Genomic DNA, 27,986 nt, shown 5'->3' on the forward strand with positions numbered 1-27,986 from the left:
TCATATCTGCTCTACACATTTACTTTAGAAAAGAGAAGTGTTGGATACTTTTCTTGTTGTCTTATTTGTATTTGACTTTATTAAAGTCATATAAACATTTATCACAGCTGTTTATCTATTTTATGTAGTAATGTAGTTAATCATAGAACTGGCAATCAATGTTATTTTAAAAAGTCTTGATTTTGAATCGAGAATCGATTCTGAATCTTTACCCCCAAGAATGGAATCAAATCGTGTGGTGCCCAAATATTCATAAATTACCTTCCGTTTACCTTCTTAGACTGTCTTTTACCTTACATTACTTTGTATTTTCCCTTCTGTTTACCTTCTTAGACTGTCTTTTACCTTACATGACTTTGTATTTTCCCTTTTGTTTACCTTCATTTGAACTAACTTTACCTTTTATTTACCTTCTTTTACCATCTATTTAAAAGTTAAAGTTAAGGTACCACTGATTGTCACACACACACTAGGTGTGGTGAAATTAAACTTTGCATTTGACCCATCCCCTTGTTCACCCCCTGGGAGGTGAGGGGAGCAGTGGGCAGCAGCGGTGGCTGCGCCCGGGAATCATTTTGGTGATTTAACCTATTTACCTTCTATTTAACTTATTTTAACTGTTATTTAACAAATGTTACCTTTTATTGACCTTCTTTTACCATCTATTTAACTTATTTGTAAGTAACTCTACCTTTTCTTTACCTTCTTTTACCATCTATTTAACTTATTTACCTTCTATTTAACTTATTTAAACTTTTATTTAACTAATTTGACCTTTTACCATCTATTTACCTTATTTTAACTTTTTTTTAACTAACTTTACCTTTTATTTACCTTCTTTTACCCTTAATTTAACTTACTTTAACTTATTTAAACATTTATTTACATTCTTTTACCTTCTATTAATTTTACCTTTTCTTTTACCATTGACCATTCTTTGACTTTTTTTCATATTTTACCTTTTATATTCTTTATTTTACCTTTGTTTACCTTCTATTTAACTTATTTTACCTTTTATATGACTTTGTTTATCTATTATTTAACTTCTAGTTAACTTATTTTACTTTGTTGTTTTTTTTACCATTTATTTACCTTCTAATTAATGTATTTTACCTTCTTTTACTTACTTATTGTACCTTCTTTTACATTATTTTACTTTGTTGCATCCTATTTTACCTTTAATATTCTCTCTTACCTTTTATATTCATTATTTTGCCTTCAATTTACCCTGTTTACATTTTATTTGCCTTATTTTACCTTTTAATTTTCTCTTTTTACCCCTATATATTCCTAATTTTACCTTTTTGATTTACTACCTTTTATCTTCTATTTACCTTGTATTTACTTATTTTACCTTTAATTCAATGTCGTTACCTTCTTTCTACCGTTTACAAATGTGGTCTGTATTTTAATGATTTTTATCAGTTACACTCATTAAACGGTTAATCACAGCAACAGAATATAACTAGAAGCTTTTTTTCTAATCGGTTTAATCATTGCAGCCCTCGACTGGATGCTGCCTGAGGCTGAGCCAATCAGTGGCCACGATACTAAACAGCACACTCTGATTGGTTTGGTGTCATCACGTGGCCAATACTACTGCAGTAATGATATTTTTACTTAATTTGGACATTTTTATCCTTGAAAATGCTTAATTCAGGCCAAAAATAGGTAGAATGTGCTTTGTTTTTTAATAAGTGAGTTAAAGTATATTAAAATTCCGCCTTTTCAAAGATAACGCTTACTCCTGATTGGCTGAGGAGTAACGGTTGAACATTATTCTTTATTGTGCTTGTATCAAAGACAGCAATTGCTAATATTTTGATCCAAAAATGTGGTTAAACAAACTAGACTTTTTGTGTTGAGGTGTGAAAGGTCTATTTTTTTAATATAAGTATTTTTATGGATGTGTGAATATTCAGGTTTTTTCACTATTCGTGCTAATCTACTGTATTGGATTACGGTATTGTAGCTTGTGTACCTAATGAAGTGTCCTGTGAGTTTCCACTGCCACCGATTGTCATAAAAATCTAGCCTACTCTTTACAGCAGAATGACATCATGTGAGAGGAAGTGCAATTTGCACACCAAGTAAAAATGATTGACTTTATTGATCAATATAAAAGGTATTTGGCTGACGGGTGCCAGGGTGTCTTTTTACAGTCGCCATGAAGATTGTGGATTTCAGGTCCCGTGGTAAATGAGTCAGTATTTGTACCAGTGGAAACATTATTCACACACAAAATTAAGGCCAAAGAATTAAATATAAAAAGTAAAAAATGATTATTTGAGGTCCACTCTGAGCAGGAAGGTTCTGATCTCCATCGGTGTCAAAGTTATCTCCCACGAGGAAATGTCCTCGAGCTGTTTCTTCACTGGCCTCTCCCCTGAAAAAAAATGCCATTTCTGAGAAATTGCGTGAGAGCTGAACTGAAATGCTAACAGTTAGCATGTGTCAAGTACGAAGTTATACGACTGCTAAATTAGCTAAAAAAGTTAGCATGCTAACTACTCGTCATATTCCCAAGACCGATTGAACCATCTGGAAATGTTCTTTGTCTCTCTCTTTCTTTCTTTCTTTTTTTAGCAGCGTAAATTTGCTTCTCTGTAAACTGATGTTGTTTGAGCCCTCAAATAAATACTTAAAAGACCTTAGCTTTCTCTGGACATGTCTTTATTGAATAGGAACAATTCCAAAAACGTTAACTGCAACACATGTCCACACAAACGGACCCTTTGCCTCGCACGTTGTCGACTTAACATGCACTTTTTAGTAGGAGGAACATGACTTGGTGGTTTGTCAACATAAACGTGTTCCAGTGCACACTTCTGAATGATGTCTGTTAACGTTGACTAATGAATTTTTGTTAAATTACTAAAAATGCCGACACCTTTCTGACGTACGACCTTTTTGGGTTAAAAGTATGCTGACAATTTCATTGAATAAAAAATTGCGTGTTTAAAAATGGTGTTTGTTAAAATACAGTGTTTTAAAATTCCGTACGTAAAATTTGAATGCAGAACAATTTGTGTAAAGTTGTTGCAAAAAATTCAGTGTAAAAAAAAAAGTGCAGAAAAATGTTGGTATTAAAAAAAAATTCTGTGTAAAAATGAGTGCAGAAAACTCACTGTTGAAAAATCCTGTGTTAAAAATGTGTTGAAAAATTAGGTGTAAAAAAAATCAGTGCAGAAAAATGCGGTGTAAAACAATTTGTACGGAAAAATATGGAGAATAATTCAGTGCAGAAATATTTGGTGTAAAAAAATTCAGTGCAGAAAAATTTGGTGTAAAAAAAATTAAGTGCAGAAAAAGTTGGTGTAAAAACAATTAGTGCGGAAATATTCGGTGTAAAAAAAATTTGGTATAAAAACAATACTATGTAAAAATTAGTGCAGAAAACTCTGTGTCGAAAAATCCTGTGTTAAAAAGTTGTTATAAAACAATTCAGTGTAGAAAAATTCAGCGTAAAAAAAATTAAGTGCAGAAAAACTTTGTGTAAAAACAGTGCAGAAAAATTTGGTGTAAAAAAAAAATTCTGTGTTAAACAATTAGTGCGGAAAAATTTGGAGTATAATTAAGTGCAGAAAAAATTGGTGTAAAAAAAATTCAGTGCAGAAAAATTTGGTATAAAAACAATTCTATGTAAAAATGAGTGCAGAAAACTCAGTGTCGAAAAATCCTGTGTTAAAAAGTTGTTATAAAACAATTCAGTGTATAAAAATTCAGCGTAAAAAAAATTAAGTGCAGAAAAACTTTGTGTAAAAACAATGAAGAAAAACTTTGTGTAAAAAAAAATTCTGTGTTAAACAATTAGTGCGGAAAAATTTGGAGTATAATTAAGTGCAGAAAAAATTGGTGTAAAAAAAATTCAGTGCAGAAAAATTTGGTGTAAAAAAAATTTAGTGCAGAAAAAGTTGGTGTAAAAACAATTAGTGCAGACAATTTTTGAGTATAATTCCGTGCAGAAAAAGTTGATGTAAAAACAATTAGTGCGGAAAAATTTGGTGTATAATTCAGTGCACAAAAATTTGGTGTAAAAAAAATTCAGTGCAGAAAAATTAGTTGCTTCAAAACTCAAGACCCACTTCCAATAAAGACTGAAGCACCTCATTGGTTGGTTCTGAGACAGGATGGATTCCTTTAGGCCTACTTACTGCAAGTGCGGGTCCAGTTATAAAGCAACGAATATTTTGATAAAAACACATTTTTATGTTGAATTTTTAAAAACCTTATTTTAACAAATGTAATTTTTTAACACATTTTTCTACAATGATTTTCTTAATTGAAATTGTCAGCATAATTTGATGTAAAAAAAAATAAAAAAATTCAGTTCACAAAATTCAAATGCAAAAAATGCAGCTGCAAAAATTATTTCATAGAAAAAAAGCTGTCGTAATAAAGACACAAATTAACCTCCATACGGAACCACCAGAAAGACATTTTAATGGAGTTAACTTGAGTTATGACATCATTTCATACCTGTCTGCGGTGTCCAATCAAAACGCGTCATCTCCTCTTTCCACTGATTGGCTGACAGGTTGAGCTCGGACACGCCCAGCACCTCCAGAGTGGAAAACAGCTTCTACAAATGTAGCACACATGTAAATATGACATAACATAATAATAAGTAACATATTTTCCGGACTATAGAGCTCACCGACATAAATATTAGAAGGAAAAATATTTGTTTCCATACATAAGTCGCACCGGACTGACTATAAGCCGCAGATACTGTATATAGGCTGTAAAATTAGTTATTTACACAGAAATATTGTGTAAATCTTTATTTACATACCTAAATTGTTTCTAAACGGTGTCTGTAAAACGGCTGATCAAACAAAACAGAAGTCATCGTCATGGACCCACATCCAATTAGCTAAACAGACTCAATAACTCCACGGTGACGTTTTGATGAATTTACTGAGGAATTTTTAAAAACTGAAACAATACAAAAAGAATGCCATTTTAAGTTAATGATACTAACACAGACACTCGTAAACGTGTCAGGATATTAGCTAATGCTAACGACGCTAGCTTGATTACGTTACGATAGCACATACAAATATGCATGAAAACACTCCTACAGACATCACAAATCGGATGGTTTAGTAATGAAGACATGTTTGACTTATATTGTAACGTTGCTTGGGGTGATGAATTAAGAAATTATGAGTAGAACTGCTATGGACGGCTAAAAGAAGGAACGGCAGTTTGACTTCCGGTTCAATACACTAAAAATAAGGGCACCTGCAGTGAGTGAACTCGTCCGAAAGTTGGCACCGTAGCACAAACAATAACACACCATTTCAGTGTCTTTGATTGTTTTTTTAAAGCAATATTTGCATTACGGCCAACAGCGAAGAAAAATCCATAAAATTAGCCGCGCCGTTTCATCGGCCGCAGGGTTCAAAGCGCGGTGCAAAAGTAGTGGCTTAAGTCCGGGAGTAGTGTCAGAATAATTATGTGTAAAGTTACCACACAACTTTAGTATGCTTAAAGCCCGTTGCTATAGTTATTAGCTATTGTGCTCAAGTTAGATTTTTGTATCTGTGCAAAGCTGTCTCTATCAGTGTTGTGTCCAGACTCGGCCTGCTGACGCAGACAGAGCAGAGACAAGGCGATAGCACCAGCGTCAACACATTTGCATTTTTGTATAATCATATATTGCAGGGTACAGATTAATGCGAAGGGCTACCAGTTTGATGCACACTTAAATAAATTGCCAGAAATAGCCAATTTGCTGAATTTACCTTTAACTCTATGTTATTATTAATAATTAATGATATTTACACTTAATTGAACGGTTTAAAAGAGGAGAAAACACGAAAAATATGACAATTAAACTTTGAAACATAGTTTATCTTCAATTTCGACTCTTTAAAATTCAACCGAAAAAAAGAAGAGAAAAACTAGCTAATTCGAATCTTTTTGAAAAAATTAAAAAAAGAATTTATGGAACATCATTAGTAATTTTTCCTGATTAAGATTAATTTTAGAATTTTGATGACATGTTTTGAATAGGTTAAAATCCAATCTACACTTTGTTAGAATATACAACAAATTGGACCAAGCTATATTTCGAACAAAGACAAATCATTATTTCTTCTAGATTTTCCAGAACAAAAATTTTAAAAGAAATTCAAAATACTTTGAAATAAGATTTAAATTTGATTCTACAGATTTTCTAGATTTGCCAGAAGTTTTTTTGAATTTTAATCATAATAAGTTTGAAGAAATATTTCACAAATATTCTTCGTCGAAAAAACAGAAGCTAAAATGAAGAATTAAATTAAAATGTATTTATTATTCTTTACAATAAATTTTTTTTTTTACTTGAACATTGATTTAAATTGTCAGGAAAGAAGAGGAAGGAATTTAAAAGGTAAAAAGGAATATGTGTTTAAAAATCCTAAAATCATTTTTAAGGTTGTATTTTTTCTCTAAAATTGTCTTTCTGAAAGTTATAAGAAGCAAAGTAAAAAAAAATGAATGAATTTATTTAAACAAGTGAAGACCAAGTCTTTAAAATATTTTCTTGGATTTTCAAATTCTATTTGAGTTTTGTCTCTCTTAGAATTAAAAATGTCGGGCAAAGTGAGACCAGCTTGCTAGTAAATAAATACAATGTAAAAAATAGAGGCAGCTCACAGGTAAGTGCTGCTATTTGAACTATTTTTAGAACAGGCCAGCGGGCTACTCATCTGGTCCTTACGGGCTACCTGGTGCCCGCGGGCACTGCGTTGGTGACCCCTGATATATTGTGTCCGACTGGAGATGTGGAGATTACCCGCTTCCCTCAGCGACAGCTTCGGTGATGTAACAGGGACCTCCCAAATAAATAGAGGAAGCACGCGGGCTGGACTTTTAGAACGTAGCTTGGATCTGTAACTAGAATACAGCCCAAAACACGTGTCTCCTCATGAGCTAAATTCCTTGCTTGTTGTCTGATTAATAGATGTCATCAGTGTTTGAACCTGACAAGTAGTAAATCAAAGATGAGGCCGTGAGTGTGACCTGCAGGTTGATGGTGACCGGCTGGGAGTTGACTTTGCTCTCCCAGCTCTGGAACTGGTGCTCCAGCCTCAGCAGGACCAGCCGCTCGTCCCACTGACTCAGCGTCAGCAGGTGGACAGCAGGGGGCAGCGCAGCCTGTAGTCCTGAGAACTGAACCGTTCACCGTAAGTACCAAGCTCGCGTCGATTGCGACCTGAAGTTGCAGCTTCACCTCCAGTCGAGTGTCGGGGCGCAGGTCCCCCTCAGTGAACGTCAGCAGGGGCTGCAGTACCGTCTCCTGCGCCAGGGGGCGGTGCGCATCCGCGGCGGCGGCCGGGCGCTCGAGGGAGACCAGGAGGCGGCCCCGGACCACCAGGCCGTCCGGGAAGACGTCCGAGGTCTCGTTGAGGGGCTCGGCGACCCCGCGGACGTCATCGTACAAAAGACGGCGGTGGAGCTGGACAGGGAGGACACCCGTGGTAAGACAAGTGTGTGTGCCTGGTCTAGTCCGGTCTAGTCTAACCATGATCTCCAAAGAACCGTTCTGGATGCTCCCGCCTCCTTGCGAGCGATCCGTCACCACAGTGAGCTGGTCCTTGTCATCCTAATAATATTTCAACACGTTTTAGTGCAGAATGTTCGTATCCAAGGACACTTGTGTGGGAGGGGGAGTGGCCTGCGGACCTGCAGCGAAGCGGGGTGTGCCAGGACCGGCTTGGAGATCAGCGACAGGTGTGTAGATGACCCACCTGGGAGTGTTTATCTGATCACCTGTCGCTCCGTTAAAGGCAGCAGCCGGGAAAGAGCGAAGACGAGCGAGACGGAGACAAGAACTGATGGCTGAAAAGAACTCTTTATTGCTAAATAAATTATTGTTCACAACGATGAACGAGGCTGTCATGTCCGTACTTGGTGGTCTGAAGAACCCGGAGGAGCAAGACCTCCACAATTTGGCGCCCAACTCGGCTGGACCACCGGAGGCGGGGGAAGACGACCCCCTGGCGGCTCTCGCGGGCGTGCTCGCCGAGGAGGCCCGCCAACAGTGCCAGGTCCTACCAGCGTCGGCCAATGTCGACGGCCGTCACCGTACACCGCATGGGGGAAGAAGAGGACCACCATGCCTTTTTGGACATTTTTGCGGTCACGGCGAGAGCCGTCGGGGGGGGTCGTCTTCCCCCGCCTGCGGTGGGCGCCAAATTGTGGAGGTCTTGCTCCTCCGGGTTCTTCAGACCACCAAGTACGGACATGACAGCCTCGTTCATCGTTGTGAACAATCATTTATTTTGCAATAAAGAGTTCTTTTCAGCCATCAGTTCGTGTCTCTCCACCATCAACAACTCCCCTTCTCGCCTTCCCGGCTGCTGCCTTTAACGGAGCGACAGGTGATCAGATAAACACTCCCAGGTGGGTCATCTACGCACCTGTCGCTGATCTCGAAGCCGGTCCTGGCACACCCCGCTTCGCTGCAGGTCCGCAGGCCACGCCCCCACACGTGCGACTCACCTTGATGTAGGCGCGAGAGTTGATGGGGTAGAAGTTTCCAGCGATGGGCTCCGACTGCTTCAGGTCCCAAGTGGGCCGGAAGTCCTTCCTGCGTTTACATGAGGGCGTAAAACATACACGGAGAATGTCTGGACGACAGTGCAGGCATTAAAGAAGCCTTTGATGCTGTTTTGTGTCCGTATTTATAATTATTACTATTTAAATAAATAAAACAGTTTAATTTTAAAAATGTGCTTTTACTTGCCATCTAGTGGCTACTTTTAATTCTGTACTATAAAAGAAGTATAACATCAATACTAGGTCTGGGCGATGTGGCTGAAAACTGTATCAGTGTTTTATGTCGATAATTATTGATATTTTTATGACCTATCAAGGCAGAAAGGAAATGTCAACACAAGCATGGAAAACACTTAAAAAATGTAAACAAAATAGTACAAATTTAATTGAACACTTAACAATTAGCGCTAAAAATAGAGAAACCTGAGAAGAACTTTTCTGTAGGTTGAGTGCCAGGAAATAATGGCTGTGTAACATTAATTTGCCCTGTTATTGTTATTTAACTATGGAAATTAATTTGTGTTATGCAGTCATTATTTAAATATTATGCTTGTATCAATAATTATTGTAAATGTTTTATCACCTATGAAAAACAAGGAGCAGGAGCATAATATATTTTATTTCAAATGCAACTTCCTGTGGTCATAATTAGGGATGTCCGATATCAACCGATACCGATATCAACCGATATATACAGTCGTGGAATGAACACATTATTATGCCTAATTTGGACAACCAGGTATGGTGAAGATAAGGTACTTTTAAAAAAAAATGAATCAAATAAAATAAAATAAATAAATTAAAAACATTTTCTTGAATAAAAAAGAAAGTAAAACAATATAAAAACAGTTACATAGAAACTAGTAATTAAGGAAAATTTGTAAAATTAACGGTTAGTATTATTAGTGGACCAGCAGCACGCACAATCATGTGTGCTTACGGACTGTATCCCTTGCAGACTGTATTGATATATATTGATATATAATGTAGGAACCAGAATATTAATAACAGAAAGAAACAACCCTTTTGTGTGAATGAGTGTAAATGGGGGAGGGAGGTTTTTTGGGTTGGTGCACTAATTGTAAATGTATCTTGTGTTTTTTATGTGGATTTAATAAAAAAATTAAATAAATAATAATAATAATAATAAACCGATACTGATAATAAAAAAACCGATACCGATAATTTCCGATATTACATTTTAACGCATTTATCGGCCGATAATATTGGCAGACCGATATTATTGGACATCTCTAGTCATAATCCCTCAGCTATCAAGGCAGAAAGGAAATGTCAACACAAGCATGGAAAACACTCAAAAAAATGTAAACAAAATAGTAAAAATTAAATTGAACACTTAACAATAAGCCCTTAGAAATAAGGAATATATGCTTGATAAAGTGTAAGAAAATAGTGCAAAGTGTGAAAATGTAAACAGAAAACTGAGGATAACTATTTTCTGCAAGTTTAGTGGCAGGAAGTTACAGCTGTGCTCTAAAGGGTGAGCGCAGTTGAGGTGGTGTGGTATTAGCAGTCTTGCCTTGCATCATTTACGGACCACATTGGTCTAAAATAATATATATATATATAAAGAAAATAAATTATATCAAACATTTTATATATTTATAAAATATATATTATACATGTAAAATCTTTATATAATGTTAAATGCAATTTTATTTATTCAATAAATATATTATTTTGGTAACACTTTAGTAGGGGGAACATATTCACTATTAATTAGTTGCTTATTAAAGTAACAAATACTTAATTTAGAGTTATTTGGACACTAGGGGAACATATTAGGGTTGGGGTTACTAATAAGCAATAATTCTGAGGTTATTGAGGGAACATGCTTAGTTAATGGCTTACTGGTTGTATAATAAGGCCATGCAGAATAAGGCATTAATAAGTACTTAATAATGACTAATTAAGAGCCCATATGTTACTAATTTGCATGTTAATAAGCAACTAATTAATGGTGAATATGTGTTCCCTATACTAAAGTGTTACCATTATTTTAAATAAAATACAGACAACTAGAAAGTATGTTTTGTATAAAAACAAGCATTATTTCAGGTTTGTGTGTGCGAGTCAACTCACTTCCTCTTTAGCACTTCTCTTCCGTTGGAGTCGGTGTAGAAGATTCCGGAAGACTTGATGTCCGTGTCTAATCGCGTGATCACCTCTTTGCCCAGCTGGTCACTGAGAGAGAGAGAGAGACGTTTACGTCGCTTGGACATCTCACAGGGACCCAACATGTGTCGCCACTCACTCAATGGGAATGGGGCCCACAGTCCACTCCAGCTCCAGGACCCGGCTGTCGGCGTGGAGACGAACCACCTGCGTGGCCCAGGGAGAGAACCTCTGCCTCACTTCCTGCATGACTGACGTCTGAGGGAGGTAAGAAGGCTCACGTTAGGTCTAAAATTATTTACAAATATTCAATTAATTACTAGGTCAAACAACATTGGCTTTTAAAAACTGTGGCTGTAGGCAACCACCTGACGACACACCACAAGATAGCAGTAGCTGCATTTGAAGTATGATACTTTGTTTAGCTCTGTATGCGCTGTAAAATGTTCACACTTGAAACGTCATTGGCTGGTTCTGAGACAGGACCGATTGTTTCAGTCTTGATTTACCAGAAGTGGTGAAGAAGAACAAATATTTATGCACTGACTAAATATATATATATATATATATATATATATTTAAAAAAAAAAAATTAATCTGGGCTATCTAAATATTTTTTTGTTATGTATAAATTTATATATGTATATATATACATTTATATATATATATTTATACATATATATATATTTATTTATTTATTTATATATAACAAAACATTTTTAAATAACCCAGATTAATTAATCTAAATTTAGTTAAAATGTGAATATTTTGATTAAAATTAATTAATCCAAAATTTGTCATATTTACCCTTTGAAGCAACTTTTTCTGCACTGAAATGTTGCTCACACATTTGTATTCAATGAAATTGTTAATTTGACGTAAAAAAAAAAAATTCAGTCCAGGAAATTCAAATGCAAAAAAAATGCAGTTACAAACTGTAAATTCAGTGTCCAAAAAAAGCTCAATCTCCAAAATGGATTACAAATAAATATACATACAATTACGCAGTGTTAAAATAAATACAGTCTAACTATTTTATTACATTTTTTTTTTAAACTAAATTCAAATGCAAATGAAAAAACACCTTAACCACTTTAGTCCTATTTTTTGCGCTTAAAAACCTCTTAAGGCCCAAGCTGTTTGTTTACATGCTTTTTTTATTTTTCTTTGCTATTTGGGCTTATGGGACCCTAATTACAATAAAAACTAAGAATAATCTTTTGATATGATGTTCTTAGTCCATAAGTACACAAACGTGTACTTCATGTTTAGTGACATGCTAATTCTTATTTTTACACTTTTTTTTCCCAAATTCCATTGTATGTTATACTCTTCTGACACCACCAGATGGCAGTATAAGTGTCCACATAAGCGGCCATAAGACCCCAATTCAGTAGTGTACACAATTTTGGAGATAAGAGCTAAAAGGTGCTGTCCACGCATGTGGCCACTAAGCCTTTAGAGGTTTTAAGAAAGTTCTCCATCACGTCAGCTCCAGCCTTCTGCTTGTTTGATATTTGTCATTACTGCCACAAGTGGTGGAAAAGTGCATTACAACTGCATACCACAGCTGAGAAAAATATATTTCTTGGCGGCCCAACAGTTGGTTAAGTTTGCATTTTTACACTTTGCACTATTTTCTTACACTTTATCAAGCATTTCTTACACATTCTTTAATTTTAAGAGCTTATTGTTAATTGTTCAATGTGATTTTACTATTTTGTTTACATTGTTTGTTTTCTATGCTTGTGTTGACATTTCCTTTCTGCCTTGATAGCTGAGGGATTATAATCAGAGGAAGGTTACATTTCATACCAAAGACTATAAAAATGGGACCCATTACCTCCCTGCTTGGCACTCAGCATCAAGGGTTGGAATTGGGGGTTAAATCACCAAAAATGATTCCCGGGCGCGGCTACGCTGCTGCCCACTGCTCCCCTCACCTCCCAGGGGGTGATCAAGGGGATGGGTCAAATGCAGAGGACAAATTTCACCACACCTAGTGTGTGTGTGACAATCATTGGTACTTTAACTTTAACTTAATATATTATTGCCCTGATTGGTCATGAAAAAATATCAATAATTATCAATATGTCAAACACTTGTATCGCTGAGCCCTAATTAGAACATTTAAAATAGAGATGTCCGATAATATCGGACTGCCAATATTATCGGCCGATAAAAGCTTTAAAATGTGATATCGGAAATTATCGGTATCGGTTTCAAAAAAGTACAATTTATGACTTTTTAAAGGGAGAAGTACAGAGCGCCAATAAACCTTAAAGGCACTGCCTTTGCGTGCCGGCCCAATCACATAATATCTACGGCTTTTCACACACACAAGTGAATGCAAGGCATACTTAGTCAACAGCCATACAGGTCACACTGAGGGTAGCCGTATAAACAACTTTATCACTGTTACAAATATGCGCCAGACTGTGAACCCACACCAAACAAGAATGACAAACACATTTCGGGAGAACATCCGCACCGTAACACAACAGAACAAATACCCAGAACCCCTTGCAGCACTAACTCTTCCGGACGCTACAATATACGCTACCCCCTACCCCCCACCTCAACCCTGCCCCCCCCCAACCCCGCCCACCTCAGCGTCCTCATGCTCTCTCAGCATTCCAAGCTGCTGTTTTGAGGCATGTTAAAAAAAATAATGCAGTTTGTGACTTCAATAATAAATATGGCAGTGCCATGTTGGCATTTTTTTCCATAACTTGAGTTGATTTATTTTGGAAAACCTTGTTACATTGTTTAATGCATCCAGCGGGGCGTCACAACAAAATTAGGCATAATAATGTGTTAATTCCACGACTGCATGTATCGGTATCGGTTGATATCGGAATCGGTAATTAAGAGTTGGACAATATCGGATATCGGCAAAAAAGCCATGATCGGACATCTCTAATAATTATCAATATGTCAAACACTTGTATCGCTGAGCCCTAATTAGAACCTTTAAAATGTACATTTGAATGAAATATCACTAATTCAAGCCAAAATGTCACAAAGTGGATGCGTACCCGAATGCTTTCCGTCTTCACGGTCTTGCTGATGACAAACGGCGTGGAGGAGTTGGGTCGAAAGATGTACGCTCCTGACGGCTGGTTACTGGCCGAGTTGTTGCCGTCGCTGGCGTTGTACCTCGAAGACGCACAAACACGCTCAAAGGTAAAGCAGAAGTTGACTTCGAGGCGTCAGCGAGGGAAAAAAAAAACCACCAACCAGTAGAAGTTCTGCACCAGCTTGATGCTCTGTTTGGTCTCCAAGTTGTCCAGGCCGCTCAGGAGGCCGGTGTCCGGGTCAAACGTCACCCGTAGATACTGCGGCGTTTAAAAAAGGACAATACGTGGTGACCTGGGGTGTTGCGGGCGCGAGTCCAGCTTGCGTGTGTGGACCTCATTCCAGATGGACTTGGGTGCGCGGTCACGCTTGAAGACGGGAGGAAGCTTCTCCTGAAGCAAGGACACGGAATAGGTGCTGAAGCCCAGCGGGGGGGCTCCCACCTGGAAGACCAGCTCGTTGACGGCGAAGCCGCGGTTCCTCCGCACGTCCCGCGTGGCCTGGGACACCGGCACCACCTGACGGACGACACACGGACAAATGTCCACACATGTTGTATCACGCTTACAAACGACGCACCTCGCAGTCCACGGACTTGCCCCGAGCGTCGGACACCGCGTAAGCCGTCCCGTTGACGGGGAGCCTGACGGGCCAGGTGACGGTCCGGGCCAGGGGATTGAACACGTTGACGGAGAACTTTTGAGGAGAGAAAAAAGAAATGTCACTCGGGAGGCAGAAAAGGACGAGGGGAAGGTCGGTCACCTTCTTGCTGGACTCAGTGAGAGGACACACGCTGATGTTGAGGTGCTCGCAGTAAACACGCTCGCTGGTGGAGTTGCTGAGGGCGGCCAGACTGTTGCTGACCAGAACCTGCAGATGGCGAGATCAGAACTTGTTTGTGAAGACCTGGACACTAGCTGGGTTAAAGTAGGTCAGCCTAAAGTGGACTTTTGTGATGCATGACAAGATGTACTAAAAGGTTTCTGCAGGAAGCAGAAAATATTAGCGATGTCCGATAATATCGGGCTGCCGATATTATCGGCCGATAAATGCTTTAAAATGTAATATCGGAAATGATCGGTATCGGTTTCAAAAAGGAAATGTATGACTTTTTAAAAGGGAGAAGTACAGAGCGCCAATAAACCTTAAAGGCACTGCCTTTGCGTGCCGGCCCAGTCGCATAATATCTACGGCTTTTCACACACACAAGTGAATGCAAGGCATATTTGGTCAACAGCCATACAGGTCACACTGAGGGCTGTCGTATAAACAACTTTAACACTGTTACAAATATGCGCCACACTGTGAACCCACACCAAACAAGAATGACAAACACATTTTGGGAGAACATCCGCACCGTAAGACAACAGAACAAATACCCAGAACCCCTTGCAGCACTAACTCTTCCGGGACTGTATATATCGTAATCTGTTGATATCGGAATCGGTAATTAAGAGTTGGACAATATGGGAATATCGGATATCGGCAAAAAAGCTATTATCGGACATCTCTACTTAGCATGACACCTTGCGCAACATAAAATAGCTTAAAGGTCGGTAAGCACAACCAGAATTAATACGTACATTGGGTGCACCGGGTTATAAGGCGCAGTTTCCCTTTTTGAGGAAATTAAAGGATTTTAAGTGCGCCTTATCTGCAGTAGGACTTTGGTGTTTAAGTTGCATTAAAAAGCAGTCAATTATATTTGCTAGAAATGGCTTTTTTACCGATATCCAATATTCCCATATTGTCCAACTCTTAATTACAGGTTCCGATATCAACCGATACCAACATATACAGTCGTGGAATTAACACATTATTATGCCTAATGTTGTTGTGACGCCCCGCTGGATGCATTAAACAATGTAACAAGGTTTTCCAAAATAAATCAATTTAAGTTATGGAAAAAAATGCCAACATGGCACTGCCATATTTATTATTGAAGTCACAAAGTGCATTATTTTTTTGAACATGCCTCAAAACAGCAGCTTGGAATTTGGGAGCATGAGGAGGTTGATGTGGGCAGGGTTGAGGTGGGGGGCAGGGTTTAGCGGGTAGCGGGGGGTGTATATTGTAGCGTCCCGGAAGAGTTAGTGCTGCAAGGGGTTCTGGGTATTTGTTCTGTTGTGTTTATGTTGTGTTACGGTGCGGATGTTCTCCCGAAATGTGTTTGTCATTCTTGTTTGGTGTGGGTTCACAGTGTGGCGCATATTTGTAACCGTGTTAAAGTTGTTTATACGATCACCCTCAGTGTGACCTGTATGGCTGTTGACCAAGTATGCCTTGCATTCATTTGTGTGCGTGTAAAAGCCGCATATATTATGTGACTGGGCCGGCACGCCGTTTGTATGGAGGAAAAGCAGACGTGACGACAAGTTGTAGAAGATGCTAAATAAAGGCAGTGCCTTTAAGGCACGCCCCCAATAATGTGGTCTGGGTGGAAGTTGGGAGAATGGTTGCCCCGGGAGATTTTCGTGAGGGGCACTGAAATTCGTGAGTCTCTCAGGAAAATTGGGAGGTTGAAACCGATACCGCTAATTTCCGATATTACATTTTAAAGCATTTATCGGCCGATATTATCGGACATCTCTATTTAGAACACATGATCATGGCTGCGACACGCTTTAAGAACCTCGCACTTTGCGGCGTGACCTACTTGACAGTGTCGCCACCCGTTGGCGAGTCTTCTGGCGTAGTCGTTGGCGACGTGTTGCTTCTCGGTGCCCGAGACGGCGTCGTGATGCTGGGCCACCGCCATGGCTCTGTCTGGACCCGGAGAAGGAGCGGTCAGATCCTAAACCATCACGCTGGAGCGCTTTACAAGACGAACTTACTCAAGGGGCGACTGTCCCCCTCGCCAAAGTGTCCCCTCCTGGACGCCCGTCCGCCCAGAACCTCCAGCCGGTTACAAGTCTTCGAAGACAAAACTTTGGCACTCAGACTGCGGACGTCTTCCCGGTGGTCCGAGGTGCACCCACCTGCAGGTTGCTGTTGCTCAGCCTCTCGTAGCGTTTCAGCGCCGGCCTGCTGCTGAAGTAACCCGTCCAGAAGTCGTGAGCGGCGTCCGCGTACGGGAAGAAGTCGTCTGTCTTCAGAGCCCTAAGGGAAAGACCCGGACTTAGACGAGACGGTTCTGGGTCACAACGTGTTGGGATCCTACCAGGAGAAGTTGGCTCTGTGCAGCTCCTGAAGGTAACACGAAGGCGTGGAGTACAGCAGGTTGACCCGACTCCCGTTGGACTGTCGGGCGTTGACGTAGTGGATCAGCTTGTCCAGGTTCTTGTACCACAGGTTGGCGTTCTCGTACTGGAAGTCCGAGCCCATGGTCATGATGATGTGGTTGGTCTTGTACACCTGCGCCTGGGTCCCGAAGCGAGACGTTCAGCGCTTTAGGACACTTTCTTGCTCCCGACGGGTTCGAGGACCTCACCTGGCGGTTTGCGATATTGAGGAAGCGCTCGACCACGTCGTCCACGTTGTAGTCCTCCAGGTTGGGGTCGTCTTTGATGGGCGGGTCGTCACAAGACTGATCCCAGCAGAAGCCCTCAGGGGGGTTGTACCCGTTAGGAAGGATGCCTGGAGGGGACACGGTGATAAAGCACGGGTTTTCAAAGTGGGGCGGTATAGCTCATTTGGTAGAGTGGCCGTGCCAGCAACTTGAGGGTTCCAGGTTCGATCCCCGCTTCCGCCATCCTAGTCACTGCCGTTGTGTCCTTGGGCAAGACACTTTACCCACCTGCTCCCAGTGCCACCCACACTGGTTTAAATGTAACTTAGATATCGGGTTTCACTATGTAAAGTGCTTTGAGTCACTAGAGAAAAGCGCTATACAAATATAATTCACTTCACTTATTTCCAAAATTGTGTACACTGCTGAATTGGGGTCTTATGGCCACTTATGTGGACACTTACACTGCCATCTGGTGGTGTCAGAAGAGTACAACATACAATGGAATTTGGAAAAAAAAAAGTGCAAAAATAAAAATGAGCATGTCACTAAACATGAAGTACACGTTTGTGTACTTATGGACTAAAAGTACATCATATCAAAAGATGATTTTTAGTTTTTATTCTAATTAGGGTCCAATAAGCCCAAATAGCAAAGAGAAATAAAAAAAAAAAGCATGTAAACAAACAGCTTGGGTCTTAAGAGGTTAAAAAAAGTGGAATAAAAGAGCAAACAGATGAAATATAACGAGAAGAAGTTGCAATATTGACAAATATTTTTTTCTGTAAAACATAATAATGAATAAAAATGACTGTTGTTGTGAATTACTTTACATCAAATATTCCATATAACTTATTTTTAACACCGTTGTGAGTGGGCCCCTTTTGGAGTCCCCAAAATGTTTGGATTTTTTTTTTTTAAATCATCAAAATCAATGTTATAATTTACTTCATATCAATTATTCCGCTTTTGAATTATTTTTTTGGGGGGGAAATATTGCATATTTTGTGTGCTTGCAGTAAAAAAAAGTTTGCTGTGACAAAAAGAGCAATAAACAAACAAAAACATCCTTATAAAAATAACAAACGTATAATTTAAGGATCGATTTGAAGTTGATCTAGAGCAGGGGTGTCAAACTCACTTTGAAACGTTTTTCGAGGGAATAGTTTTCTTTGACAAAAAGGGCATAAAACAAATATAAAAAACATTAAAAATTAATAACAAATCTGAATTTTTAAATAATGTATGACTTATTTTTAACATCCCTGAGAAATTTAGAGGGATTATTTTGTCACTGCTCCAAAAAATTAAATTAATTAATTTATTAAAAATAAAATATAATTGACCTATTTGAGGCTCCAATTACTTCCCATCAAATACTACACTTTGAAACGTTTTTAGAGGGAATAGTTTTCTTTGACAAAAAGGGCATAAAAAACATTAAAAATTAATAACAAATCTGAAGGTGATCTATAGACTTAAGCGTTAAAAGGTAAACACACGTTTAAATAATATATGACTTATTTATAACATCCCTGAGAAATTTAGAGGGATTATTTTGTCATTGCTCCAAAATATTTAATTAATTAATTAATTAAAAAATAAAATAAAATCGACCTATTTGAGGCTCCAATTACTTCACATCAAATATTACACTTTGAAATACTTTTTGGGGAAAAAACTGCATTATTTGTGTTTTTTAAATAAAAATCAGGGTTTTCTTTGACGAAAAAGACATAAAACAAACTTTCCGAGCGTTTAGTTACCCGTGAAGAGGTCGGCCATGGGTGGGGTGAGGCTGTCAGAGGCCCGCCATAGGAGCTCCTGCTCCTTTGCCAGCATTCGTCGACGCCGATCTTGGTAGTCCAAACGACCGAAGAAAAACCCATCGTAGCCCATCTAGAACAGGGCGCAAACAGGAAGTGATTATAGAGCTTTTGTTAAGGCAGTGAATCTATTTCAATGAACAACTGTGGTTATATACAGTATGTCTATGTGGAGTAACTCATTCAGTTCTGGTCCACCGTGTTCGCTTTTGTCAACATGAAACGTGAGAGACAATTCTATAAAAATGGTCCGTTTATGTCGTGCGGTGGCAAAATTAACATTCTAGTAATCTCTTGTCGAACAACAACTTTAGTCTAAGTGCTTCTTATCTTCCAAGAGACTAGGACAAGGACTGTTGTGACGGCGAGATCACTAATTTATATTGTATTTGTCTTTTGGTCAAAGGTTACTATCCAAACGGGTTTATTTTGTGATTGATGCTGTATTACTGCCTTTTCCAATGTTTCCCCAGAACATTCCTGTTCACAATCAGTCGTATCACTTAGCCCCAACCCCTCCTCTCTCTTCTCACATTCATTGTTTACATTGTAAACATCTGGAAGTTTTTCTTTGTCCCTCTCTTTCTGTCGGGTTCAAACACTGATGACATCTATTAAACAGGACAAGAAGCAAATAATCAAACAGAGACAGAATTAAATTTGGCTCAAGTTGAGGAGAAACGTCTGGTCTGTACTCTTGCACAGTCTCCAGCACGCTCTGGCGAAAGATTGTACGCCTCCTCCTTTATTCGGACTTTCCCTGACCACATGGCAACAGCTGCTTCCAAAGGGACGTGGGTCGTAAACAGCGTCGCCTTTGGTTACAGAACAGTTCAAAAGAAAAGGTCGTGAAACAGTTCAAAGAAAGGTTCGTAAAATACTTTAAAAAAGAGGTGTCTGGAACTTGGGCAGATCCTGCCTTCTCTCCGCTTTGTAGTCCTTGGGTTAAAACAATATATTTCCGTTGATTACAATACATGATAGAAAACAGAACACCTTCATGTTGCTTCCCCCCCCCCCTTCTTCTTGGTAGGTTCAAAGACATGTTTTTGCTTCTCGCTGGGAACTTATTGAAACACAAAGTTTTTGTGATAACTTAGATAACATTATTCTAACACTTTCCTTTTTTCTTAGCACCATAAACTTACATCTCTGTGAAATAATGTTATTTAAGCCCTCAAATAAATACTTCAAAGACCTCAGCTTTTTTTTTATTGAACAGGAAAAAACCCCAAAACAGTCGACATGTGTTGTTAACTTCCTCATTATCACTAAGCAGCACGAAACAGCAACATTCTATTCAGCATGGAAACATGCACACGGTGACTTTTTGTTCAGTGCAACGCAAGCTTCAAAATAAAAGCATGGCATTTGTTACCCCGGGGTTCTACATCAGCAACGAACCAAAATACACATTTAAATGTTTTATTTTAGGTTGTTGGCAATGCGACTAACTTGCTTTGTAATAAAATAATATGAATTAACAAATTTAAGTGTTAATTTTAGACAGAAGTTTGAACTTGAATTTGAGTCATAGTTTTTCTATATTGTGGTATGTTGTGTATATATATATATATATATATATATATATATATATATATATATATATATATATATATATATATATATATATATATATATATATATATATATATATATATATAGACAGTACATACAATTTATCTATGTACTATAAAAATGTAAATTTGATTAAAAAAACAATTTCCCTATTTTCTGCCAAATAAAGTTAATATAAAGCACCTTTTTTTTAAAAAATTACTAATAAAATATTAATTGGATTTTTTTTAAAAACAAATAATTTTCCTATTTTCTGCCAAAAAAGTTAATATAAAACTTTTTTTTTAAATTACTATAAAATATACGTTAGATTTTTTTTAAATAAATAAAAACAATCTCCCTACTATTTTCTGCCAAATAATTCATATAAAACATTGTTTTAAATTACTATTAAAATATAAATCTGACTTTTTAAAAAAACAATTTCCCCACTATCTTCTGCTAAATAAAGGTCATATAAACCTTTTTTTTTTTTTAAATTACTAATAAAATATAAATTGAATTTAAAAAAACAAAACAATTGTCCTATTTTCTGCCAATAAGTTAATATACAATATTTTTTAAATTACTATAAAATATACATTAGACTTTTTTTAAATAAATAAAAACAATTTTCCTACTATTTTCTGCCAAATAATTCATATAAAACATTTTTTAAAATTACTATTAAAATATTACATTACATTAATCACATTAATTTTTTAAATATGATCAAATCTCATTTTTATTGCAACATTTGAACATGAGCTGATTATAGCTGCTGTCCAGTTCTTATATCTTGTTTTATTAGCACATTTCTGGGACTCAAATAAAGTTGCAAATCCAAGGTGTTAGACAGCAGTACTGTAGTTTATGGTGTTGTTGTTTTTTGTTAATACTGTAAGTATTGTACTTTTTACGCACCAGCTGTTTGATTGTAACGTGCATCTTGTAGTTTTCATGAACAAATCTGGGGGTGCTAAAATTGCCTTGTAAAATCTCTAATGCTAATCAGTAGCAAAGCCAATGTATATATTAGCAACAAGCTAACTCATTTTTAGATAAGTGGAGCCTTACTTAACTTACGTTGGCACGTTTGTTTGAGTCAGTTGCATTGAAAGTTGCAACATTACCCCACAGCTGGTTTGGCTGAGTCCGCTCTCAGTGCTGCTGGAGTGAGGGCCGAAGTGCTTAGTCGGGTACCGTAACATGGCACCATTGGATTTTATGTGTCGGTCGGTGTGTAAAAATTTGGAACCTTTCCCTAAAAATCACCTTTCCCTATCTAATCAGTAGCATGTATATGGAATGCCCAATGTAAATTAGCATCGAGCTAGAGGCATTGCTTCCTTGGTTGGAATGAAAAATGGCAACTATAACCAGAGACAGTCCACTACGCTTGTTTGCCCGCTAAGTGTTTAAACCAGTGCCGAGTCTCCAACCGGACGTGACGTCACGTGCAAAAAAAGGTATCAAAATGTGGTACCGAATCGATGCTTGTTCGTACCTACGGAACTGGTTCGGTCCAAAGAAAAGTACCAAAGTCCCTACTTGTCCATGGTGTCAAAGGTGAAATGTGTCCATGAGTCTACTCTGCTTTTTGTCACCATTGTGTTTGTGGTACAAACTCCAAAGACAGTAGTTGTGATTAGATCACCTCCCCGAACTCAACCCCTGCACCCTATCTCACTCACAAATAAAATATCTAATTGATTACATTCCAAACTTGTCCCCGCCGTCTACGAGACATTTTCAGCTTGTTTTAGGCGGTTGATGAAGACTAAATACAATTATTGTTCGATGAAACGATCACTGGTCAACATAAACAGGTATCACTAAAGATCGACCAATTATTGACATATATAAACATATACAGTATATGTACATGTGTGTATATACAGTATATATATATATATATATATATATATATATATATACATATATATACATACACATATATATATATACACACACACACATATATATATATATATATATATACACACACATATATATATATATATATATATATATATATATATATATATATATATATATATATATATATATATATATATATATATACATATATATATATATATATATATATACATATATATATATGCAGACTTTGATACTTTTCTAAATACAGGGGACCACAAAAAATGGCATTATTGGCTTTGTTATAACAAAAAATATATATATAAAATATACATATATTATATATATATACATAAATTATATATATACATACATATATTATATATACATACATATACTGTATATATATATATATATACATATACATATATTATATATATGTATATATATGTATGTATGTGTTTGTATATATATATATATATGTATATATAAATGTATAATATATATATATACAGTATATATGAATATGTAAATGTGTGTATATGTATGTGTGTGTATATATATATAAATATATATGTGTGTGTGTATATGTATATATATATATATATATATAAATATGTGTGTGTGTGTGTATATGCACATGTGTATGTATATGTGTGTGTGTGTATATGCATATGTGTGTATATATATATATATATATATATTAGGGCTGTAACTAACAATTAATTTGATAATCGATTAATCTGTCGATTATTACTTCGATTGATCGATTAATAATCGGATAAAAGAGACAAACTACATTTCTATCCTTTCCAGTATTTTATTGGAAAAAAAACAGCATACTGGCACCATACTTATTTTGATTATCGTTTCTCAGCTGTTTGTAAATGTTGCAGTTTATAAATAAAGGTTTATAAAAAATTTTTTAAAAAATTGCCTCTGCGCATGCGCATAGCATAGATCCAACAAATCGATGACTAAATTAATCGCCAACTATTTTTATAATCAATTTTAATCGATTTAATCGATTAGTTGTTGCAGCCCTTAAAAAATAAAAAATAAATAAATATATATTCATATATATATATATATATATATATATATACATATATGCACATACACATTATATATATATATATATATATATATATATATATATATATATATATATATATATATATATATATATATATATATATATATATATATATATATATATATATATATATATATATATATAATGTGTGTGTGTGTGTGTATGTGCATATATATATATATATATATATATATATATATATATATATATATATATATATATATATATATATATATATATATATATATATATATATATATATATATATATATATATATATATATATATATATATGAATAAAAAAATACTAAACATAAATAATATTGGTTATTGGCCTCCTTGACTACTAATAATCTGTATCGATCGACCCCTGAAAAAACCCCATATGGGTGGATCTCAAGGTTCCACTGTAATAAAGTTTTCAGATACCTGTGCAAACATGGAGGCGTGTTCGCGTGCGTGTCCAAACGGGTCAATGTGCCAGGCCACACGAGGACGTCCACAAGGTCCGAATGTCTCGTTAAGAAACCTGAGGCCCATGGTCATCTGGTCGATAACAGCGCTGTAGTGGGTGGTGGCCTCGTCGCTCATGCACCAGCCGCCGTTGACAAACTCCAGGCGGCCTGGAGGTTACGTCGGCCGGGGGTTAAGGTCTTGAAATACCTGCGGGTGGAGGCGTGACGCACCTTCATTGACCAGCTGTTTGACCGTCTGCTGCATGCTGGATCTCTGCTGGCTCCACCAGCGGTAGAAGAAGGCCGTCTCCACGTAGATGAACCTGCGGTCGGGGTTCTTCAGCAGCTGGTCCACCACAGAGTCCAGAATGTACTGCACCCCCGCATGTTGGATGTCATTACGGTCTACACAAACAAACAAGGAATGTTGCTGATCCGACATGAACGCTCGCTTAGACGGTCAATTATTAACCCATACTGACGTTTATTGGACTTAGACATGTGACCGACCTCCATAGAAGTACTGGTCCACGGTCTTCAGCCAGCCGACGTCGTCGTGCGTGTGCGGCACCAAGTGGACGTTCAACACGCCGGGTTTGGTCACATGACATGACTGCACACACACAAACACACACGGAACATTAACTGTATGATAGCGCAATTTTTTTTACATCAGATTATTCTTACAATTTTATTGAGAATGTAAAATGTAGCGCTGCATAAAAAGGCTCTTTTAATGACCGGGGTCACGTGACTTCAAACTTGACACCTCATTGGCTGGTTCTGAGACGCGGTCGATTGTTTCAGTCTCAATTTACCAGAAGTAGGTCTTGAGTTTTGAAGAACGAATATTTCTGCCCTGATTTTTGTTTTGTTTTATTAACACAAATTATTATTCAAATAACCCAAATGATTTAACACAAATTTAGATAAAATTTAAAAATGTGGATAAACTTAAATGAATTTGACAAACCAAATGTACTGCTTTTATATTTCTTGTATTTTATATAGGGATGTCCGATAATGGCTTTTTGCCGATATCCGATATTCCGATATTGTCCAACTCTTTAATTACCGATACCGATATCAACCGATACCGATATCAACCGATATATTCAGTCGTGGAATTAACACATTATTATGTCTAATTTGGACAACCAGGTATGGTGAAGATAAGGTACTTTTAAAAAAAATAAAAAAAATAAAATAAGATAAATAAATTAAAAACATTTTCTTGAATAAAAAAGAAAGTAAAACAATATAAAAACAGTTACATAGAAACTAGTAATTAATGAAAATGAGTAACATTAACTTAAAGGTTAGTACTATTAGTGGAGCAGCAGCACGCACAATCATGTGTGCTTACGGACTGTATCCCTGCAGACTGTATTGATATATATTGATATATAATGTAGGAACCAGAATATTAATAACAGAAAGAAACAACCCTTTTGTGTGAATGAGGAGGGAGGTTTTTTGGGTTGGTGCATTAATTGTAAGTGTATCTTGTGTTTTTTATGTTGATTTAATTAAAAAAACAAAACAAAAAAAACCCGATACCGATAATAAAAAAAACGATACCGATAATTTCCGATATTACATTTTAACGCATTTATCGGCCGATAATATCGGTGTTGGAGCCAAAATTCCTTATTTGTTTATATTGTTTTTATTTTATTTTCTCTAAATTGATTGTTGGGTTCAGCATGTTTAATTTCCTTTTTTGGCAGACTGCTACACTCACTTCCTGTTAAGAACCAGGAAGTATTGACGGGGGAGGGGACTGTTGCTATGGTGCGGTTACGATGGTAGCCTCCATAAATTAGGTTCAGGTGTGAGCTCGGGCAGGGCGATTGGAGGACAAACAGTTTTCGACCGTGGTCGTGTTCGTGTTTGTGACGTGTCGTGTTTTGCCGTGACAATGCTGTGACAATGTGCCATTCAAGGTTAGCATACTTTATGTTATATAACTTACATTTGATTTAATTTAGATAGCTGGAATAAACGGATTGTCATATCCAAACACAGTTCTACAGTACTGGACATTCTATCATTTACACGCGTCAAACTGGTCAACACAGTCGCCCTCGGTACCAGCCCAAAGGTAAGGGCTGTACAATCGGCAGGCCTAATTTTATATTATTACTTTTAACTGTTTTATATTTAAATTTTTTATCCTGTAAAGTGTCTTTGAGTACTCTGAAAAGCCCTATACCAAATCAAATGTATTATTATTATTATTATTAAATTAATCAACATATTTTTTTACATTTGAGTTTAACATTTTTATCAACTTTTTTTTTTTACACAATTTCCCCATCCCCACATTTTTTTTCATTAAATTTGTACATTGTTTGTAGAATTTTGTACATAATTTGATGTAAGAAAATTAATATGCAAAAAATGCCATCACATAAATTCAGTGTCCAAAAATAAAGCTTTTCAAACGCGACTCAATAATTAAAATGTTAAAAAAATATTTTTTACTTTCAACGCTTAAATATATATCATCAACTTCAGATCTATCTATTGACATGAAATTTAATGTTTTCTGTAGAGATGTCCGATAATGGCTTTTTTGTTGATATCCGATATTGTCCAACTCTTAATTACCGAATCCGATATCAACCGATACCGATATATACAGTCGTGGAATTAACACATTATTATGCCTAATTTTGTTGTGATGCCCCGCCGGATGCATTAAACAATGTAACAATGTTTTCCAAAATAAATCAACTCAAGTTATGGAAAAAAAAATGCCAACATGGCACTGCCATATTTATTATTGAAGTCACAAAGTGCATTATTTTTTTTAACATGCCTCAAAACAGCAGCTTGGAATTTGGGACATGCTCTCCCTGAGAGAGCATGAGGAGGTTGAGGTGGGGGGGGGGTTGTATATTGTAGCGTCCCGGAAGAGTTAGTGCTGCAAGGGGTTCTTTGTATTTGTTCTGTTGTGTTTATGTTGTGTTACGGTGCGGATGTTCTGCCGAAATGTGTTTGTCATTCTTGGCGTTTTTTTCCATAACTTGAGTTGGTTTATTTTGGAAAACCTTGTTACAAATTTTTAATGCACCCAGCGGGGCATCACAACAAAATTAGGCCTAATAATGTGTTAATTCCACGACTGTATATATCGGTATCGGTTGATATCGGAATCGGTAATTAAGAGTTGGACAATATCGGATATCGGCAATAAAGCCATTATCGGACATCTGTACTTATTAGTGTCGATATTGCAACATTTTCTCGTTACATTGCACCTGTTTACTATTTTAGTCCAACTTTCAACAGGTTTTTTTTGTAGTATTATTATTTACCATGAATTGATTAACGTGGACCCCGACTTAAACAAGTTGAAACATTTATTGGGGTGTTACCATTTAGTGGTCAATTGTATGGAATATGTACTGTACTGCGCAATCTACTAATAAAAGTTTCAATCAATCAATCAAATGGCCCCTGGACCGCACTTTGGACACCCCTGCCGTAAACCGTTGCCATCATGTGACAAGGGTTTCATGACGACAGTTCGACCTAGGAACACATTATTGTTATTTTAATTAACTGATGACAGGAAAAAAATTTTTTTTAAATTGAATCATAAGCCACACAATTTTAAATGTGACATTATATTTCCAAGAACTACACAATTCTTAGCTTTAAAGATGATTTTCACCATTTTTGACCGGATGTGACGTTATGACACTAATGTGAATAATATCACGACGACTAATGGCTCGTAAACACTATTAAATATGATGCGTCTGCCGTTTTAGTGTTGAATAATGACAACAACAAAAAAAAAGAAGCGTACAATAAGAAAGTTTCTGACCTGGTAACCACACACGGACTCTTCTTGGCGGCCGACGGGCAAACTTAAACTTTTACTGAGCAGTCCGAGCAGAAGCGGCAACACACAGCCTGCCGCCATGTTGGGAATGAGAGCACGA

The 27,986-nt window shown here is 36.9% G+C and overlaps 1 protein-coding gene across 1 annotated transcript; it reads right to left on the reverse strand.

Annotated features, from left to right (window-relative positions):
• Positions 1-2,104: 2,104 nt before the first annotated feature.
• Positions 2,105-27,986, reverse strand: man2b1 (mannosidase, alpha, class 2B, member 1). Its single transcript, XM_062026434.1, has 23 exons — positions 27,869-27,986; positions 24,541-24,643; positions 24,262-24,435; positions 24,005-24,198; positions 18,982-19,114; positions 17,198-17,343; positions 16,928-17,127; positions 16,746-16,866; positions 16,602-16,680; positions 16,424-16,533; positions 14,530-14,637; positions 14,347-14,463; positions 14,103-14,285; positions 13,930-14,027; positions 13,728-13,848; positions 10,829-10,947; positions 10,657-10,758; positions 8,497-8,584; positions 7,517-7,597; positions 7,226-7,450; positions 7,015-7,164; positions 4,480-4,582; positions 2,105-2,386 (listed from the first exon to the last, which is right to left on the reverse strand). Exons 1-23 carry the CDS (start codon positions 27,965-27,967, stop codon positions 2,283-2,285), a joined length of 2,958 nt encoding a protein of 985 aa, XP_061882418.1. The 5' UTR covers positions 27,968-27,986; the 3' UTR covers positions 2,105-2,282.

The sequence above is a fragment of the Entelurus aequoreus genome, linkage group LG18, assembly GCF_033978785.1.
Source record: "Entelurus aequoreus isolate RoL-2023_Sb linkage group LG18, RoL_Eaeq_v1.1, whole genome shotgun sequence".
Classification (NCBI taxonomy): Eukaryota; Metazoa; Chordata; class Actinopteri; order Syngnathiformes; family Syngnathidae; genus Entelurus; species Entelurus aequoreus.